Below are 20,418 nucleotides of genomic sequence, written 5' to 3'. Positions count from 1 at the left end.
TATCCTTACGTATGCCTCTGAACTTGCTAGTTCAAAATGTGGAAAACTAGTATGTTGCAGAAAAAAAAAGTTAAACATAATTGCTGATTTTTACTAATAACTTGTAACATGAATCATTCTGCAAATCCAGAAATTCTTATATTCAGCTTCTAATACAAGGAATATAATTTTCACAATATACCTTTTTAAAAAGTTTGGTGCATTTGCCTTATATGACCCTAAAGTTTTTGAAATATCCTTCTTTACAATCTAGCTATTTGGAGGTTTCTGAGAAATGAAGTCTACCACTTTGCAGTGGTATTGAACAAGGTCTTAATGTGAGTATTTTATTCTGCTTTTCTGAGAGCAAAACAATAAAAAACCACTTTATCCTAGGTGCCCATTGCCCTTCCAATTTTTTTAAAACTTAAAGATGAATCCAGGAGCAAACTCTGTGTAAAGCAATAACTAAACTTAACAGTGGAAAATTGAGACATTACATCTGCCAAATAGTCTCTTAAGCAACACTGCAAAACTCCATACCCAAAATACTATGTAAAAAGGTGTATTTTGCATTATGCTATGAAAATCAACAAATATGGGTCGTATTGGAGCAGATTCTGAATTCAAGGGTCCATCATGCTAGCATCTTCTTCACTTTATATTAAGGGAGTCTGGCTTGCGTACCTCTGCTGGTTTAACTGTGTCATTCTGGTACAGGAAAAGAGAGTCTCTTAAGAAGGTGTGTGCAAAGCCATTACTGGCTTCATACCGTAGGCCATAACCATCAACTTAAATTCCACCTGGAAACCTGCAGACAGCCAATGCAAATTTCAGTGCCTTTTTTAATAACAAGTTCATGGTGAGAGACCTTGCTTAAATGGTAGAGGATGCACCAGCTCAGTCTCAGTTTCCAAATGAATTTAAGATGTAGCTCCCAATAGAGTGCATTGCAGCAATCCAATTTTGTGGTGACAAAGGAATGAATCATGGTAGCAAGAGAGAAGGCCGCAACCTCCTAGTCAGAAATTGGAATCTCTTTTCACCTAAATGACACCCCAGGCAGGATGCAAACCATACAAGCCTTTCGTGGGCAAGAGGGAATCTATAAATGAGCTCTGCTATTATTCTCAAAAAAGGAAGTAAGCACAACCCCAACTTAATCAGTTTCATGAGACTTGCACCTGTATATCACATGCTTTCCTTCTCCTAGGCTAGCTACTCAGTGTAAAAAACACAGCTCTTCCCACCCACTAACCTCTTAGTGAGCATCTTAATTTTATACTAGGAGAATAGTACCAGTCACCATTCTTATCCTTAAAAAAGAAACATGGAGTAATCTGACCAGGAGATGGAGCTCAACTATTAAGGAGTGCCTCTAAAAAGTCCTGTCCGTGCCAACGATTAACCTGGTCCGTCCATTCTCATGTCTATAACAACTTTACCCTTATTTAGCTTATTCAGTATGTGGAGAGGAGGCAGGTATGTGGAGGTGAGGGAAATAGGAGGGAAAACAATTTGTTTACCCTCCCTTACAAATTGCTGATGGAGCCAGTGGCAGGATGTGTATGTCTTCTGTACTCTTAGAAAGGAAGTACTTATCTATAATTGCAAAACTGGTGCATCTTCCTTCTCTTGAGAGCTGGATCATGCTATGTTCTTAAATTGGGACCCAGAAAAAGAAGAAACTATAGAACAATACAGAATTATGTGTAACTTTGAGCTATCTGGCAGACATAACGTTTATGGAAACCCCCTTTCTGTAGCTGAGCTATGACTTTTTTCATAATTTAATTTTAAGTTTCAGTCCCACAACCTCATTTTCATGCTCAGTGTTAAACAAGTGAGTAATCCCACTGAACTGCTTAAATTAAGTGTTTGAGTCTTTGCAGGATTGAAGCCTACATTATATTCTGAAGTCTAAGTAGATTTCTATAGGAGTTACATGTCTACAAAAAAGGTACAGTAAAAATTCTGTTAAAAAAACAAAAATAAAAGAACCCACCCTGCATCAGCGAGTCATAGAGCCTGGGTCAAATGACTTGGGCTCATGCTATGGAGCTAATAGCAGCAGTATACATGTTCCCATTTGGGCTGGAGTCCAGGCTCTGAGACCTGGTGAGAAGGGAAGCCTGGCTTCCAGCCTGAATGAGAATGTCTACACTGTTGTTTTTAGCCCTATATGGTGAGCCCAAGTCACTTTCCTCAGGCTCTGAGATTTGCTGCTGCAGGTTTTTTTGCAGTGTAGATGTACCCCAAGACTCCTAGAGAAATGCCTTCACCTAACAACCAAAGCATACCCTCCTTTTCTCAGGGAATCAGTTCACAGATCCTCTTGAATGAATAATTTTCTCTTTAAAACTATAATAGAACTGGAAACATTTGAGAAATATGCAGAATTGTAAATTACTTTGATTATTTATAGCAACATTAGCAGTAATGTCCATCTTCAGCATTTGGGTGTGAGTTGGAAAATACTGACATTGGAATATTAGCTGCTTATGCTAAAGTAAATAGTTCTACAACATTTTCTACTAAGCTGGTATTACATGTTTGTAGCAAATTCTCCTGGAGTGTGACTCCTTATGCTAGCCCAGTAGAATTATGGACTTTGCTTGCATTAACTCTAGGGTGGCCAACCTGAACCTGAGAAGGAGCCAGAATTTATCAATGTGCATTGCCAAAGAGCCACAGTAATACACCAGCAGCCCCCTCATTAACTTCCTCCCAGCGCCTCCCTCCCACCGGCAGCCCCACTGATCAGCACCCCTTGCTTCCATCAGCACCCCCCCATTCCTCCCCACATCTCCCGATCAGCTGTTTTGTGGTATGCAGGAGGCTCTGTGGGGCGTGGGGAGGAGCGAGGGCACTGCAGGCTGAGGAGAGGGGGTGGGAAGGAGTGGAGTGGGGGCAGGGCCTGTGGCAGAACCAGGGGATGAGCAGTGAGCACCGCCTGGCACATTGGAAAGTTGGTGCATGTAGCTCCAGTCCCGGAGTCGGTGCCTATCGAAGGAGCCGCATATTAACTTCTGAAGAGCTTCATTTGATTCCGGAGCAACCCCTGCATTAACTCTTATAATTTCAGTAGCTGATATATAAATTAAAAAAAAAAAAAGATGTAGCTGTGAGTCTTAATTGCTGCAGACTTTGTCTAAAATTGTTCTTGGGAATTCCATTATCAAGAAGCCTAAATAATACTTTTTCTAAAGATAAGCTTTTTTGAGTAGCTAGAAATCAATAGGATTATGTACCATTTCATAAAGTATAGAAGAATTTGGGTGAATATCTCAGCTAAAATTAATACAATGGTACCAAGTAGTGAGAGAAGTATGCAATTGGGTCAGTTAAATTTTAGTCTTAAGAAAGCTTATTAAAATGCCTAAAGAGATTTGTCTCTTTTTGCAGCTATATGCTAAATTACCAAAAATGGTATGGGGTAGAGAAGTTCACTGTCCTGGTTACCCAGAAAGTTTTGAGGGAGATATTTGATAATTATAGAGAGAGTCTTTTGTCTTCTCAATGTGAAGTTTTTCCCCAGACTTCTAAGATTAGATCATGCGATACACGTTTAATAAAGCCTCAGTATAAGCATTATGTATGACTTCAAAAATTATAGAGAAAATCTAGTGTGATTTTTTTTGTATTTATAAATTTTGGTCCTCATATACCCGAACTTCAGTCTGTCATGTCTTCCCTTGCCCTCTCTTATTGTTGCTTAGACTGTAAACTATTTGGAATAGGGCCCATGTCTGTTTTCTAGTTGTGGCACCTAGCACCCCTTTGAGGGCACAGTGAATACCTTTTGTTTTCTGTAAACTTGGGGAGTACCTAGAATTGGAGGAATCTTGTTTTGTCATATTGTGTAATGGAAACTTTTGTTTTTGTGCTTTTATTTTTAAGACTTTTATTTCTCACTTTGCTGCTAGGCCATAATGTTTTGCCCAAAGATAAAACGATTACATCTTGAACTGATTTGGCTAGAAGATTCCATGATTAGTTAGCATCAGTGCCCTATGTATTATGTGGCCAGGAAATCTATTTCTTGTCACAGAACTGTTCTGCAAAATTTGAACTGTCATATTTTGTGAAGTATTATATACCACCGAAAACATGTACAGGAAGATATACAGGAATAATGAGTAGAAGAGGCAACCAAATCCTCAAGTCTGTAGATGACTGAAGTTGAGAATATTGGCCAGTGTTTTTATCCCACAATCCCAAACTCTCTGTTCAGCCGCTAAAGGCCCCAATTCCAAAATGTGGCAACTTCCATGCAAAAATATGAGGTGTATTGAAATATGATGACAGTGTAAAAGAATTTAATATAAGTGAAAGTAATACAGAAAGAAATTAACAAACCTCTTATTTTTAATTAAATGAAGCTATTGTAAAATTTCCGCACTGCTGCGTCTGTCATACAAAATTTTGGTCCACCATGCTATGGTGCACACAGGAGCTTACGTATAATAAGGGCCACTGGAAATGTCAACTTTTAGGGTGGCAGAGGTCTTCGGTATTTGTTGTTTTCTGCAGAATTTAAGCTTTTGTAAAAGATTCTAGTCTCCTGACACAAGACATTCTGCAAGGTGAGAACTGCAGAAGAATTGAAGAATGTTTGTTTGTTTTTTCATTAGAAAACATTGGAAAAAGCAGTGGTTTTGAAATTGTAGATTAATAAGCAGAAAAAAGTTATGTTTCAAGTTGATCTGACTGGAGCTGGAATTGTGGATTTTTCATGATAAAAAGATGTGTGTATGGTCCGAAGAGTCAAGGGGAGAATGAGCAATAAAATAGCATGTCATTTTCTGTGACAAGGATAACTTCATTTAGTAACATCAAAGCAGTTCACAGCCAGAAAAAATCTCTAGCGGTTTCAATTTTCAGCTACTAGATTTTGAATTGTATTAATGTTTTAATTAATATTTATCTATAAAAATCTCTGATGTTAGAAGGAAAAATGTCTTCCAGCTCTTGAGTCCCCCTGCCCTCCCCTGTACAAATGACTGCATTTTACTATGGATATTGGGGCACTTATTCAGGGGACTAGCTTCTCTCTTAGGAAGAAACAAGTAATTTTAGTGAATAGGAAAGCAGAACTTCACTCTTAACATTCCAATAAGATTTAGAATCACATATAATTCTTCATATTTTATGATAGGATATATTGCTGGGTGAGTAGATATGTCTCAATCTGAGAGGTGAAAATGTTTTATTTTTTTCCACCAGAAGGGCACAAAGGCCACTTTATTATATCTGTTCCCTTGGGTCATATGGCTTTTGACTCTTCTAAGGGTCTAAATACCTGTTCCAGAAAGTGAACTTTCTGACTCCCATGCATAAAGTCGAAGCCAAAGTGTGTAAGCTCTGAATATTCTAATCACTCCTTTCAGAGAATAAGAATTAAAGGTAGTCTTTTCATCACTCTCTGAGAAGAGTTGGCAGACAACTTAGTGCTGGATCTCCTTTTGTTTTACAGCTGTCAAACCACGTTAGAAGACAAGTACGTTAAATACTTAATGTTATTCTTCCATGTAAGCAATTACAGGAATTCCCACAGGGATGTTATTTAATAACTTGTAGGAGAGGTGGTAAATTACACACACTCTGAGATTTAGTCCACACCAAGAAAAAAATTGAGAACCCCTCAGTATTGCAGAACTCTTGGAAGGCCTCTAAATTATTGCCTGTATTAATTTATTTCATGCTTGGGATCAGGTTAAAGCATGCTTTCCATATTCCGCTGTAGACTGGATTGAACTATGCTTTAACTATGTTTATAGGCCATGTTGCAGCATTGCATGTGTGGATGCAAAAATTTGTATCCACCTCCGATCCACATAAATTAGCTGCAGATATCCACAGATATTAGCAGATTTGCAGTGCTCTACATAAGAGCTCCAGATGTCGCCATGCAACAGTGATGCAGAGTTGTGCCAAACCCCCAACTGTCTCCCCTCTGCCCCCTACTTCTCCATTGAGACCTCCCACTGTACCTCCTTCCCTGTTCCGGGCAGGGAGGCTACATCCTGGGCCCTTGTGTGTGGCACCACCCTGCCACAGGGAGCTCAGCAGCTCTAACACACACTGTGCTTGGCTCCCTGTGCAAGAGCACACGGTTGTGCTCCCTTCTGGGAGTTGTCATTTATCTCCTCCATTTGAGCAAGCTGTGGACTATATCACCCAGAATGCTCAGGGAGCTATTGCTACTGATTTGTGATTCAGAAAGCAGAGCTGCAGCCTAAGGGGTGGGTGACAGCCTCTCTGTTCTTGTGAGTTTGTGCTGCAGAGCCCTGTGTGGATACAAAATTTGTATCTGCATCCAAGCTGTGAGCTGCAAAAATGGTCTGTGCATAAAACGTGTATATCCTGAGATTTGCAGGGCTCTACTGTTTGGTCCTATCTCCACTGTTATACTGAACTTTTAAAACTGTATCTGGAGGCTACTTTGTTGCTGGAGGATCCTGGATACATATTACAAATTACAGTGTAAATACTGATTGAGCATTGTGACAGCGTAAATCTCATTCCACTATTCTGGCAGTTTCATCATACATAGTTCAATGGACAGTTCTTCACCTTCTTCTGGTGAAGAATTGTCCATTGAACTATGTAAAGTAACTGTCTAATGAGAGTTTGATAAGTAAATTTTAATAAGCTAGGCTTCATCTTACAATGCTGTCAGCAGATGATTTGAAGAATTAAAATTTTCCATCTTGAGAGTTCACATTGGAACACGAGCAGTGTAACAAAGTAATATGTAGGGTATATCTACACAGCAGCTAGACACCTGTGCTGGCCCGAGTATGAGGCAGCTGACTCTCAGAGCTTGGATTGCAGGGCAGCATTTGGACTTGGGGTGGATCCCAGGCTCTGGGACCCTTCCCCAGCCACACTCCCCACTGTCTGAGTCTCTGCTGTAGTGACAGGTCTTGTGAGGTGGTGACTGAAACATTCGTCCCTCAGTGGTTTATTCACATTATATTCATTGAGCAATTTCTTATAATACTGCTGCCACTTCCAAATGACCTCTTCCACCAGTACTCTTCTCTTTTCATCTTTGGCATACTTCACAGCTCCCAAGTCCTTTGAGCTTCTTCGTTTGATCTTGGCTAATCTATATATTCCTTTCCATAGTTCTATATATTCCCCACCCTCCAAAAGAGTTTTCATGGTTGAGGTGGGTTTCATGTCCTAGAACAGTGGGACCCAACGCAGTGCCCGCGGGGCATTTATGTATGTCCGCCTAGTGTCCAGCAGGGGAGAGAAGCTGTGGCCCCGTGCCTGCCGGGGAGAGAGCTTCTCTCCAGCTTCAAAACTGGAGAGAAGCCACGGCCCCGCCTCTGCCGGGGACAGAGAACTCCGGGGCTGCAGGCACGGGTGTTCTTGGTCCCTGGCAGGCGCGGGACCACAGCTTAAGCCAGAGAGAAGCCGCAGCCCCGCGCCTGCCAGGGACAGAGAACTCCGGGGCTGCAGGCTTCATTCTATGTTAAAGTAAGAATAATAATAAATATATTTGGACCAGCAGTTCAACAATATAAGATGAAAACTGTTTATGATGTTTATTTTGTAAAAACTGCTTAATTATACTTAAAGGTAGATAAAAAAGAACAAATTCACATGGTAAGGTGAAAGAGTAATTGCCAAATAATGTAATTAATACCTTTTACATGTAAAATTACCCTTTTTATCTTATGGATTCATATGCTATGTAATATTAAATACAATGTTTTTTGTATTCATTAATGTACAAATACCAAATAAGCCTTGAAAAATTGTTGGCACCTGCCACACTCTTTTGAAAACATGAATGAGCTACTGGCCATAAAAAGGTTGGGGACCACTGCCCTAGAAAATGTCTCATGCGGCTGGTATAATATGTATATCCTCTGACAAATAAACTGCTCTTCCTTTTTGTGGCAGAGTTGTTATTAATTGAAAGTGGGGGTGCAAAAGGCTGGTGTCTGGCGCCTTATAACCAGACTGCTCCAGACAGAAGGGGCTCATAAGCTGTGGTAGGAACTCTGATTTGAAATCAAGAACATCGGGCCTGGCCAACTGCTTTGTAAAAGTTGTGTCAATCACACATGCTCTATGAATATGTCTACACAGCCTGTGGAAACAAGCCTCCCAGCCCAGGTCAGCAGACTTGGGCTAGCAGGGCTAATGCTAATGTTATAAAAATAGCTGTATAGACAGGGCCTTGAACTTGCTGCTCGAGGTGGGCCTTGGTCTCTGAAGCTTAGGGAGGAGGGTAGGTTTCAAAGCCCAAGTTCCAGCCAGAGCTGCAGCTTCAAAGCACTGTCCACACTGCTATTTATAGACCACTAGTGTGAGCCTTGCTCGCCCAAGTCTATTGATCCAAGCTAAGAGCCTTGCTTCCATACACAGTGAAGACATAATCTGTGGGTCTTCATATTCAGGGAGTATATCAGTACAAAACTAGGGCATTCCCCAGAAATAATGCACAACTGCTTTGTCTGATATCTGGGGAAATGGGAAAATGCTACTGCATTCCAGGTGCATTCGGCTAAAGAAGTGAGCCTACCAACTGTATTTGGTTTCCCTGAATGTTGGAATGATGCCTGGGAAATGAAGAGAAGTAGATGAGATTTGAAAAGGAGAGTGCATGTTTTCTGCGTACCAGAGACAAAATGGAAGGATAAAAATCCGTGAACATCAGGGTGGGTTACAAGATGATATATCATGGCTCAGCAGCAAGGAGGAATAGAGTAGGAATAATCAGAAATGTTACAGGATAAGGTTGAGGACATCCAGAGGAAGAGAGATTTGCTTGTGAAAGTTAAAATAGCACTGAGCAGAGAAGAAATATTTAATGTTATATGCAGATAAGGTGCTACAGGTTGGTTGTATGATTGAGGGAGGATGAGGAATTCCAGATAGTGTTGAACCTAGTGATAAATGAAGTACTGCAAACTAATTGATTGATATAGCAGATCTCAACAAGCATGTGGGAGAACACAGTGAGGGCTATGACACTTGTCATGGAGGATAAGCCTTTGGAACCAGAAATGAAGCTGGTGAGGATATGTTAGAGTTAACCAGCCCATGGCCTGATTGTTGCCAATATATACTTCATAAAGAGGGAGGCACACCTAATTACACACACAAGCAGTACCATCAGGTCCCAGATTTAGTACTTCCTGACAAGAGGAGGAGGTCTAAAAATGTGAGACTATAAAGTGATTTGGGGAAAGCATATTGTGGAGCAACATAGATTGCTTGTAATGAACTTCCATGTGGGTGGTATTGGTGGCCTTTGATATAAAGAAGGTCAGAGTAGATCTGTCCTTAACTTCTATGACCCTGTCACTGAGAAATTAACACACACAATTAACTTAACCCTCCAAATAAGCCTTCAACAAAATGTTTGATGCAGCTCTTGGCCAATGCAGTGGTATTAGTGGAGGAAGGACCATTTTGTATTGGTCTCTAGTTTAGTATAATTCCTTCTGTCTAAATGAAGGAGCAGCACTTATTGACTGGAAGGTCGTGCACAAGTGGAAAGATGGTTATTGTGTGACCTGAGCATATACTTCTTGTGACACAGACTCCTTGGCAAAAGACTCACTTCAGACCTGACAGTCTTACTCAGCCAAACATATCTTGCGGAATATGTATCCTTAAGGTATCTACAGAAAGCTCGTAACTTGTAATGATTCATAATCGTTGCAAGATGTATGGAAGATAATATTATTTAAGGCAAAAGTATTTATAGTGAAAGTATACTTTACGGACATGGAGTAAAAGTTAGTCTCCAGGATAATTTGTCTTGGTGATGGCCTATTCAAGCAGGAAGGAATTGTCAGCCTGTCCTGGTTAGTTGGTGGTATAATGCAAGACTCAATTATCTAGCATTGTTCCATCCCAAGACTTTCAATGGAACACCACTAGAGAAACTGCAAACAGTCAAAATCTAGTGAGATGATATTGTCTAGCAGATCAAGACTGTTAGAATACCACCTCACAAGGTATACTTCATACAAAACCTATCCTAATTACATGACCGTGGTGAATATTGGGGAGCCAGGGTGTCACAAGGGGTTCATCTCATGAGTTTGGATCCTGGTTCCTGTGAAGCCAGCCAGCTCTGCAAGAGATTGAACTTTATGCATGTCGGGGGGGGGGCGGGGGCAGGAGGGGAGCTCACTTTATTTGATGGAAAAATTAACTATTAATAAATGTAGATCCAGGTTTTGCAAAAGATTGCATTTTATTATTTGGTTTTGTATTATGCCCATTTGTTTCCACTGCATTCTCTTGTTTCCAATTAAATTGCCATTTTTTCTTAAATAAACCCACTTTTGTTTTATTGTAAGTGCTCACAAGTGCTGTGTGATTTTACAGAAGCAGTGACTTAAGGAAAACTCTGATGTGCACTGCTCCTTTGGGGGCAGAGGCTCTGGGATTTCTGAGTAGCCAGTGTTGGGCTGGAGATCACAGAAGAACACCTCAAAGAGACTCAGGGACTGGAGAGCACCTATTTTTAATCTGCAAGACGAAGACAGAGCTGGCATAGCCTGGAGCGGAGAGCATAAGTGGCTAATATCCAGCCACCATGGCCAAGGCTTCCTCTTGCTGGAGGCAGGGGGTGACTCATAGTCCTGGGTTACCTGAGAACCATCACACTTTCCTTCTCCAGAAAGTCTGAGATGAATCTAAAGAGGTGTAAAGACTGTAACAGAGGAGTAAGAAGTAGAAAGTTACATGAAAATAAGAGGACCCAAGGAAGAGAAATGTACAAATGCATAATCAGAGTAGGGGTGACAGTATGTAAAGGATGTGTAATATTTAATTTTTGCATAGAAGGAAGAATTAGTTGCTGAAAGAATTGTGCAATCTAATTGTTTGCTAAATGGGATTGTTAGCTCAAATATATTCAGTTATAAAAACATCTTTTCTGATATTTTGAAACCTCCTCTCTTTACGTAAACTAAAACTAAAACTCTGAAAACCAAATCAAAATAGGCAGTCATGATATCTCTTAAGACATTACAAATATGTTAATTTTAATTTACTAAAAGTTCTCCAAAATGTACAAATACTACATTAATTATTCCTGTTCTGTTTTTTGTTTCAGACCAGTCTTTCCATATGGGGATGGGGAAGCCTTGGTGTTGTGCTCTTTCTAGTAACTTTTGGACCCTTTGCTATATTTTACTTTGCATTTTATATCCTCTGCTTTGTGGGTGGGTAAGTATACTCTATTGTGGATTATAGTGTATTTTGTAAATTTAATTTAATTTTACCATTAAAAAAGAACACATGAGAACTAAAACTGAGGGAAAAGGGTAGAAGTACACTAATAGGAAACTATCAAGACATGAAGCATATCCTCAAGTGGAATGTTGTTATTTTGAATGTAATGTGCATGAGGTTTCCTGCCTTCCTTCCTACCTATCACTACTTAGTGCTTGTCATAAACAGATAGCTAAGGGTTAATGTCTCTTTCACCTGTAAAGGGTTAACAAACAGTGACCTGCAACACCTGACCAGAGAACCAATCAGGAGACAAGATACTTTCAAATCTCGGTGGAGGGAAGTCCTGTGTTTGTGTGTTTTTTCTTTGTCTGTGTTCTCTCTGGGATCTGAGTGTGACGGATGTACTACAGGCTCTAATTTCTATTCAAGCAGTAAGTGCAAGTAGAAAGGCGGTTTAGTCTTTTTAATTGGTTTTCTTTATTTGCAAGTGTGTTTCTGGCTGGTAGAGTTTTAATGTGTATTTGGCTAGAAGTATTTTAAATTGTATTTCTGCTGGAGGAGGCTTTTCTCCAGTTTCTATAAGCTGAGAGACCCTGTAATATTCCATCTTGAATTTACAGTGATTATCTTTATTCTTTCTTTTATTAAAAGTTTTTCTGTTTTAAAGACCTGATTAATTTTTCCTCTGGTTAAGGCTCAAAGGAAATTGAGTCTGTACTCACCAGGGACTTGGTGGGGAGAAGGGAGAGAGAGCAGGGAGGGGGGAAGGTAAATTTCCTCTTTGTTTTAGATTCACGGAGCTTGAATCTGTCTATCTCTCCAGGACAACCTAAGGAGAGAAAAAAAAGCCTGGGAGGAAAAGAAGGGGGAGAAAAAACCTGATCTCTCTGTGTTGTGATTCAGGGAGTTTGAATCACGGTAATCTCCTGGTGTACCCAGGGCGGGAAAGATCTGAGAGAAAGAAAGGAGGAGGAAGAGAAATGGTTTATTCCCCTTCGTTGTGAGACTCAAGGAATTTGGGTCTTCAGGTCCCCAGGGAAGGTTTTGGGGAGACCAGAGTTTATCAGGCACTCCAAGTCCTGATTGGTGGCAGCTTATCAGATCTAAGCTGGTAATTAAGCTGAGAGGAATTCATGCTGGTACCCCATTTTTTTTGGACTCTAAGGGTCAGATTGGGGAAAGTTACCATGACAGTGCTGTTAATCTTTTCAGGAGCATGATACTTGCTTACTCTAAACTGTATCAGTGTGTGAGGAACAGAGCTATGTGTACAGAACAGGTGAAGCTAGGTTGTATCTGAATTGTTCCTGTCTGCATTTTCTTCACTAATTGATCTGTCATATTAATCTAATCCAAATTATGTAAAATTCCAAATACTCTTCCTCTGATACAAAGGTAAGTAAGTACTTGTCATGATTCATTAAAGCAAACAAAGTTTTAAGCTGATGTTTAAGGTAAATTACTCGTCTATACTTAGCAATTAAATAATATGCAGTGTAGTATATCTACCTTTATACCAGAAAGAAACAAATCTTAATACTTTGGGAGGTCTCCCTACACCCAATTCATCTTTATCATCCTGAACAAAACAGGTAGCACTCAACAATTTTGGCTATGGATCTTTGCTTGATACTTGTCTGTCTATATCTGTGTTTTTTCCTATTTGGCATGCACGGTCTTACCAGTTCGTGTCGTCCTTTCCTCACCAGTATTTCAGAGCCTATATATTTAAGCATCAGAGAGGTAGCCGTGTTAGTCTGGGTCTATAGAAGCAGCAGAGAATCCTGTGGCACCTTATAGACTACAAATAATTGATTCTGACACGCAGGTAAAAGGAAGCTGTGAGAGGGGTCATACTATAATTAAACCTTTCGCTCACCAGGGGCTGGTGTGATGCCAGAAGAGAGAGCAGCTGGCTCAGGGGCTGGAGCATCCAGTTGCAGAGAGGGAGGGGGCAGAGGTGCTTTTCTTAGATTTAGGTGAGGAGGCACAGGATATGGGGGGATGCACAGAGCGGGGCACATGGGGTTGCTGGGGAGTCACAGACTGGGCTTCAGAAGGGCTAATTAGGGGATGACAGACTGGGGAGGGGGCTTATGAGCTAGTGACAACATTGAGCCAGCGGCTGAATGGGAGTAGGGGGTGCAGGGCCACATGGGGATAAGAGAGTGGGAGTACAGGGCTACATGAGGAGATGTGCCTCAATGGGAAAGGCTGAGGTCAGCCAGGATTTGCTGGATCCCCAGCTCCCTAACAGTCCATCCCACCCCTCTCAAATAAAACCTGTCCCATACTTCTGCTACCCACACTCAACAGCCCTCCTAATTCATGCCCAGGCTTCTTCCCAGCAATTTACTTCCCTCTCATTCAGTTCCTCCATTACCCCTGATCTCCTCAAGCCTTTGGACTGCTTCTGAGGGGTGCAGGAAATACATTTCTGTATTGTAATTAATATAATTAATACCCAGAGTTCTATATTAGTATGCCCAGTAAGGAATTTATTTGTCAAAAAACATTTGCTGAATCTTTTTTGTTGTCTGTGTTACAGACATACTTGCTGACAGGTACATTGAAATAAATTTCCAAAATAATTGAAATTGGTGCGATTATGTTGTTGTTTTGACAAAATATGCAGAATTTTACGGAACTTTAAAATATTATGCACTGAAATTTTAATTTTTTGATGCGGAATTTCCCCAGGAGTAACATCTTTCCTCAGTTTTTTTCCTTTGGCTCCTAAGTGGTGCTAGGCAAAATGGCAGTTATTTGCTGGAATTGAATTTTAATTGTGTAGCCATAGAGAATAGGCTTTGAAGGTAACATCTTGGATTTCTTTTGCTCACATGCTTAGATCATCTGACTCTTACTTTGTGGATGCAGGGAATATCTTCTGGCCTGTTATGCCTACCTATCAATATCTTAACAATGTGTCCCTTTTTGTTGCTGGGATCTTAAATTACAACTGTTGTTTGCCTATGTTTTTAGATGCAGCCCAAATTGGGAATGATGCTGAAGCTGCTTTTGATCCTTAAATAGTCTTAATTTGTTGCTATCACCTTTAGGGCTATAATTCCTTAAGGGAGAAATTAGTCCAGAGAAATCTGGAGCTAGATGGACGAGAACTTCAGCTCCCATCACTATTCTGTTTTAAACAGTTGCCTGTATGACAGTGTTAAACTCTCTAATATTTTCGAATGTAAACAAGCCATAGAATCTCCCCTTTTGTATTCATCAGTGTGTCTTCTACGATGTCTGTTAAGGAGTTGAGACAAACATTACTTTTTACAGTGCATCAGTTAGTGTCCTTTTTGACTTATGTAAAAAGGTAGCTGTTTTATATTGATAAAGGGCTGAAATTATCACTCTGCATCTCTAGTAACACAGTGTTGGCACTTTTGAACACCATTTGCTGTCCCCAGCTAGGTGGGCATGTGAACCTCTACCTTTGCTGTTAAGCTTCCAGTTGCTGTGGAATAGATGAGTTCCCTTCTCTGTTTATGGTATATTGATGTTGAAAAGAAAAGACAGAAACAGACGTTACCAATAGTTTGTGGTACAAATGGTCTTTCATAATCCTTATTTTCTGTCTCTTGCCCACATGCCTCTCTCATGCTTGAAGTTTTTAACTGGGAAGCACATTCAGCTTAGTCACATAGGAGTTGTCTTATTGAATCAGGCCAGTGGTCTTTGTAGTCTGACATTTTGACTGCCGCAGGCAGTTGCCAATGCTTGATGCAGCAGAAAAAGATAAGAATGCACATTGATGTGCACCTAATTGATTTGTTCAGCACTTCATGTAGGTATGAATAGACATGAGTTCTTTCCAGTTCTTTATCTCATTTTCTGAAGTTTGAGATTTTAGCTATATATATTATCTTAACTTCTAGAAATGAGTGATAAGAGTATGTTTGGATGAGTAACTACAGTCTACTGCATCCTCCCTCTGGTACAGTACGTAGGGCCAAATTGTCTAAAGCAGTAGCTTACCTTCTGAGAAAAAGAAACAAGATAAATTTGCATGAAGATCAGTATAAAAAATAAGCAAGAGGGGTGGTCTGTGTATATAGCAGCTTTCATCTGTGAGGATCTCAAAATTCCATTACAAAAGTTGATGATTATCCTTAGGTGCCTGTAAATTCAGAAATATTCAAGCAGTCTATATTTGCTGCTAAAAGTTTTTAAAGAAAGGCAGGCCACTGAACTGGTAGAATTCAGTGGCCAAGCCCATGGAACCAGAGTTTCTTGAAGTGCTAACCCAGTTTTTGACAAGTTTCCTCTTCTGCTGGTGCATAGAGAACATGTTCTTCATTTCAGTTTATTCAGCTAGTTGAGTGACAAGTTCATTCAAAGTTGAGTAACTGTTTGGAATAGAAAAAATAGAAAAACTTGTTTTCCTCTTCTAATGTATGAATAAAAACTCTGTGAGAGATATCTACTAGTTCTAATATCTTGAAGAACATGGTCAGCAGAAACAGTCACTTCAATTTACTAAATACTTCCCTTGTTTTAATAAATCAGTTTTAAATACAGAAAATGTTTTGAATTTAACTTTTTTCTCCCTTATGTATCCCAGTACATTTATGGTAGTTTTAATAAATAAAACTAATGTTAAAATGCTCTTTTTATTTACATTTTAATTGAATTCCAATTTCCATCAAAATGCAGCTTGATACAAATTACAAATAAAAGATTGATAAATACATCATTTACCATTTTTATCATTATAAAGTAAAAATTAAGGATTTGGATAAGTATAAATCAAGCTATATAATTGCTTAAATAAATGGGTAAATATATAGTGGATCATCCTGGTTAACAAAAAGTAATACCAAATTATACCAGCCAGTGAGAATCCAATCTTTCTTTAGGAAAATAATTAAAAAGTACAATGAAAAACAAGATTACAATCAATTATTAAATCAAGGTTTTCTTCTTGCTGATTTAAATCATGATTAAAATCACTTGATTTAAATTAATCTACCCTGCTAAAACATGTAGTATTTCTGGGTTTAAAAATTACTATATCTGGTAACATTAAAAAGTTGTTCAGAGGGTATTTTTAATTATAAAATGGTATTAACACTTTTTTCAGTTTGAAAATATCATGCTAGTCATATGATTTTAGTAACTTGTGCCATCTTGGATTTTCTAACAGATTTGAGACAAAGCTATAGTATATATAGTTTCTGTTATTTCCGTGCATGGAAAACTGTTAATTTTGATTGGCTTTTGATATAGTATAACAGAGAAATTGGTTATTTTTGAAGTTAAAACTAGTTTATCATGCATAAAACCTTATATGCATCATCTTTAAAAAAAACAAACAAAAACAAAAAAAATTAGTTGGTTCTCTTCCTTTATAAAATGTTGCTTTAAAATTCATATCTGCAAATTTGCCTTTTGGAGAGAGGATTGATAATGGATAACTGATGATTAATCATGATTGGCAAAAGTTGTCTGTTTATATAGTTACCATTTCAATAATGCTGTGAAATTTATTTTTGGAAAGTTGTTTTAATATCGTCTAACACATTTGGGAAGGTGCTAAGAAAGATATTTCAACTGTTAATTATGCTAATTGTCATTGACAATGGCTGTAAAGTACAGTTCTCTGAAACTAACTCTAGAGCTCTTTTTTTTTTTTATTGTCCCTCAATGATTTCCATATCGAATATGCTTTCTTTGGGAGTAAAAAGATATGTTCTAACTGTCAGCGTTGCAAACTCCACCTGGGATCTATAAATCAAGCTATGTTCTGCCCCCCTCCCCCCCATCCCTTGTATCATCTACAGTAATAAAGGTTCTACATGGCCAAATATCCATAGTTATGCTGTGCAACTGTGTTGTCCTCCATGACTTTTCACAAGTGTAACTGATTGGAATTTAGTAAATCATCATATTGATGATCTGCCAAAAGGGGTAGAATCAGTCTTCCTGCTTCTTAGTTATTTTGTTTCTAGAGTGCTTGCAGGAGGAAAAAGCCTTACAGTTTTGGGATTAGAACCTGCAAATAGATCTGCTTCAGTGTACCCATCTGTTCAGACAGATCCATTTGTACTAATCAGACCCTGTATTATTCATAAAAGTAAGCATACTATATGTGAACGAACAGGGAGCAGATCCGTACAGTTATAGTATGCTATTTTTTATAGTTACGTTTCAGTGTAGAGCAGCAGTTCAGATTGTCCATATGGCCGTTAAAGGCCTCCAGCTAGTTTACCTGAAATTTTCAATTTGCCATTAAAACTCTGTGTGTGTTTGACTAATATGAGCAGTAATAAATTTCTCCTTCTCATTTTTCTCCAGCTTAATTCTTTTTTAAAAGCTGCTTTTTTGATTTCACCCATTCCGAAGTGGAAAGAGAACATACAATACAGCAAGCAGCAGTGTTTTTCTTTCTGCTATCATCCATCAGGGTTAAATAGTTGATTCATCATAAAAAGCAACTGAATTTGTCATAATCACAACTGAAACCATTATTTTTTTCCTGCCGTCTTCATTTTTACTAGGATGAAAATGTGCAGTAATAAAATTAGTTGCACTTCTATTCATCTTATTGTAAAAGCTCAAGAACCAAAAGTTAATTTCTGATAAAATCTTTTCTGACAATCCCTTAAAAAAGCTCTACAGTGTTCCTTTCATTGATTAAATTGTATATTTAAATAAAAAGAATAGTAATAAAACCACTTGCTTACTAAATTCCTTCAACATAACCTCAGGCTTTTAACTTAGCTTTCTGTTCTTATCCAAGCTACCTGATAAGTCTACTTGTTTGACCTTACATCTTATCTTACTGCTCCTTCCTGTTTCAGCTGTTGTTATACTAATTTAAATAATCAGTTCAGTGTTACTATAGCATAATATAGTTTCTTCCTGGTAAAAGTTATTATACAAAGAGTATTTTTCATGCATGAAATGTTTGCGTGTCCATATCTTATGCTTTCATGTTGCGGTTTGAGTGCATAGCTTAGTGCTTTGTAGAGTTTAAAGAAAATATATACATAATATATGTATTTATTTATAATGGCTTGACTGCCTCTAAACCTACTTCATTTTGCTAATATCTTTGTGAACATAAATACTATGTGTATATTTACCATCTTTAGTTCTGGTCCTGCATCAGGATCCACTAGTATAAACACCTGCCCTGTGCAGAATCCCCATATGGAAGGGATCAATACAGATCCTAGTGCTGGATAAGGGCTAAAGATTTTACCAATACAAAGTATACTGGTGACGTTAAACAGGATGTTACACAGAAGTAGAGTTTTCATGTTTTGTTTTTCTTTTTTTAATATTTCCTGAAAAATATAGAGATCCAGCATTGTATATGGTGAACAACAGTCACCTTTGGGAATCATTACACAATGTGTTGTGACAGACTCAGGCCAGAGGGGTGCAGTCTGGTAGAGGGCAAATATACTGGTCACTGGGTGAGTAGTTTTCTGTTCCCTGAGTGACCAGAGCAGGGTCTGCACTAGAGTAGTCAGGAACTTGCTAGACCCAATTAAGGCAGACAGGCTGATTAGATCACCTGCAGCCAATCAAGGCAGGCTAATCAGGGCACCTGGGTTTTAAAAGGAGCTCTCTCCAGTCAGATGGGGAGGAGCCAGAGGAGAGGAAGTGTGTGAGAAGGAGCTGGGAGAAGCAGCACAAGGAGCTGAGAGTGAGAGGCTGTGCTGCTGGAGACTATGGAGTACAAGCGTTATCAGACACCAAGAGGAAGGTCCTGTGGTGAGGATAAGAAGGTGTTTGGAGGAGGCCATGGGAAGTAGCCCAGGGATGTAGCTGTAATGCAGCTGTTACAGCAGTACTAATAGACAGCTGTGTACACAGGGGCCCTGGGCTGGAACCTGGAGTAGAGGATGGGCCTGGGTTCCCCCCCAAACCTCCCAACTCCTGATCAGACACAGGAGGAGCTGATCCAGACTGCGGGGAAGATCACTGAGGTGAGCAAATCTGCCAGTAAGCGCAGGACCCACCAAGGTAGAGGAGGAACTTTGTCACAGTGTGTAAACTTTTGGTAGAAAATATTGCTTACCAGATGCCTTTGAATTTTTAAGTTTTAGATTGTCATGAAACATTTAGAATATAGAATCTGATTATTTTATTTTTTATCTTTTTTAGGGGTTTTGTGGTTACTCTCTTATTTGGAAAAACAAATTCAGAAAAGTACCTTGAACAGTGTGAACACACATTTCTTCCTCCTACATCTGTTGGGATTTTTAAGGTAAGCAGCATAAGGAAAATTTACAAAGCATTATAACTTCAAGATTAGAATCCATAAACTTCAGATTTTCCCATACAAGTCTTTCAATATGCTGTACTATCAAAAAAAAAATTGAAATGTATCAGTTTAAGTGCATATTTCCCAAGATAAATAAATCTGTTCTCAGAGTTCAAGCCAGGTTTTCTTCTGCTACAAAGAAATGTACTAAATGGGCAAACTCTGCACTGGCCTCTCAAAAAAAAAACATTTTTATGAAGTGTGTGCTACTTTAAAGAAACAACTTATTTTGATTATATTTTTCTGGCTACAGTGTGAGAAGCAGAATAACATATATACTAAGTAGTTTCTTCCTGTTTGCATTCTGTATAGTTTTTTTCCGATTAACATTTATAGTTTCCTATGTATTCATTTAATAAATGTTCGTGTCTTAGTCTGCAGAAGTGCTGAGACTGAGGTTCCTCACTCACTCACCCCAACAAAATGACTATTGCTGTTTGGGATTTTTCCATTCCTTGGGTCTTCCTCTCTGCCTCTTCAGTTTGATTCCGTCTGATCAGAAGAGCATTTGTTAGCCTACTTTTCTTGCCTAACTAAGTTGAGACTCTTGCTGAAGATTGGGTATGGAAAGCTTGATAGAATGGGAGTCTGTCTTGGCCAAGTCATAGAAAGCAAACTGGTAAATGGGTTACAACTAGGGAAATAGTTAAACCATCTCCTCAGCTGTCATGTTTCCTGAAGATAGTGACCTTTCTTTGCTCTGTTTAACAACCTGGTCTTCTGGTTGTGTGAGCCTCCTTTGAAGACTCTTCACTGGGTAGATTTTTGTACTTCCTTACTTTGAAGGTAATGTAACAAATACCTCAGTCAGAACAATGGAAGAGGTATTTCATGCTCTCAAGTAGTCCTCCATATTTGATCTTCCAGAGTGATAAAAACTAAGATCCTGTCCACCTAACAAAGATACCTCCCTTCAGAGTTTGTTCCTTAAG

General features: G+C 39.0%; 1 protein-coding gene across 5 annotated transcripts in view; it reads left to right on the top strand.

The window, feature by feature from the left end:
- The window catches only part of SNX13 (sorting nexin 13), a 166,640-nt gene that overhangs the window by 48,901 nt on the left and 97,321 nt on the right, over positions 1-20,418 (top strand). For all 5 annotated transcript variants that reach the window (XM_075062390.1, XM_075062388.1, XM_075062389.1 and 2 more), the window contains exons 2-3: positions 11,078-11,190; positions 19,327-19,429. In XM_075062390.1, coding sequence (XP_074918491.1) covers positions 11,078-11,190; positions 19,327-19,429 — 216 coding nt within the window. The remainder of the gene's footprint in view (positions 1-11,077; positions 11,191-19,326; positions 19,430-20,418) is intronic.

Source organism: Chelonoidis abingdonii, chromosome 2 (genome assembly GCF_003597395.2).
Source record: "Chelonoidis abingdonii isolate Lonesome George chromosome 2, CheloAbing_2.0, whole genome shotgun sequence".
Classification (NCBI taxonomy): domain Eukaryota; kingdom Metazoa; phylum Chordata; order Testudines; family Testudinidae; genus Chelonoidis; species Chelonoidis abingdonii.
This window is presented reverse-complemented; position numbering and strand designations above follow the sequence as displayed.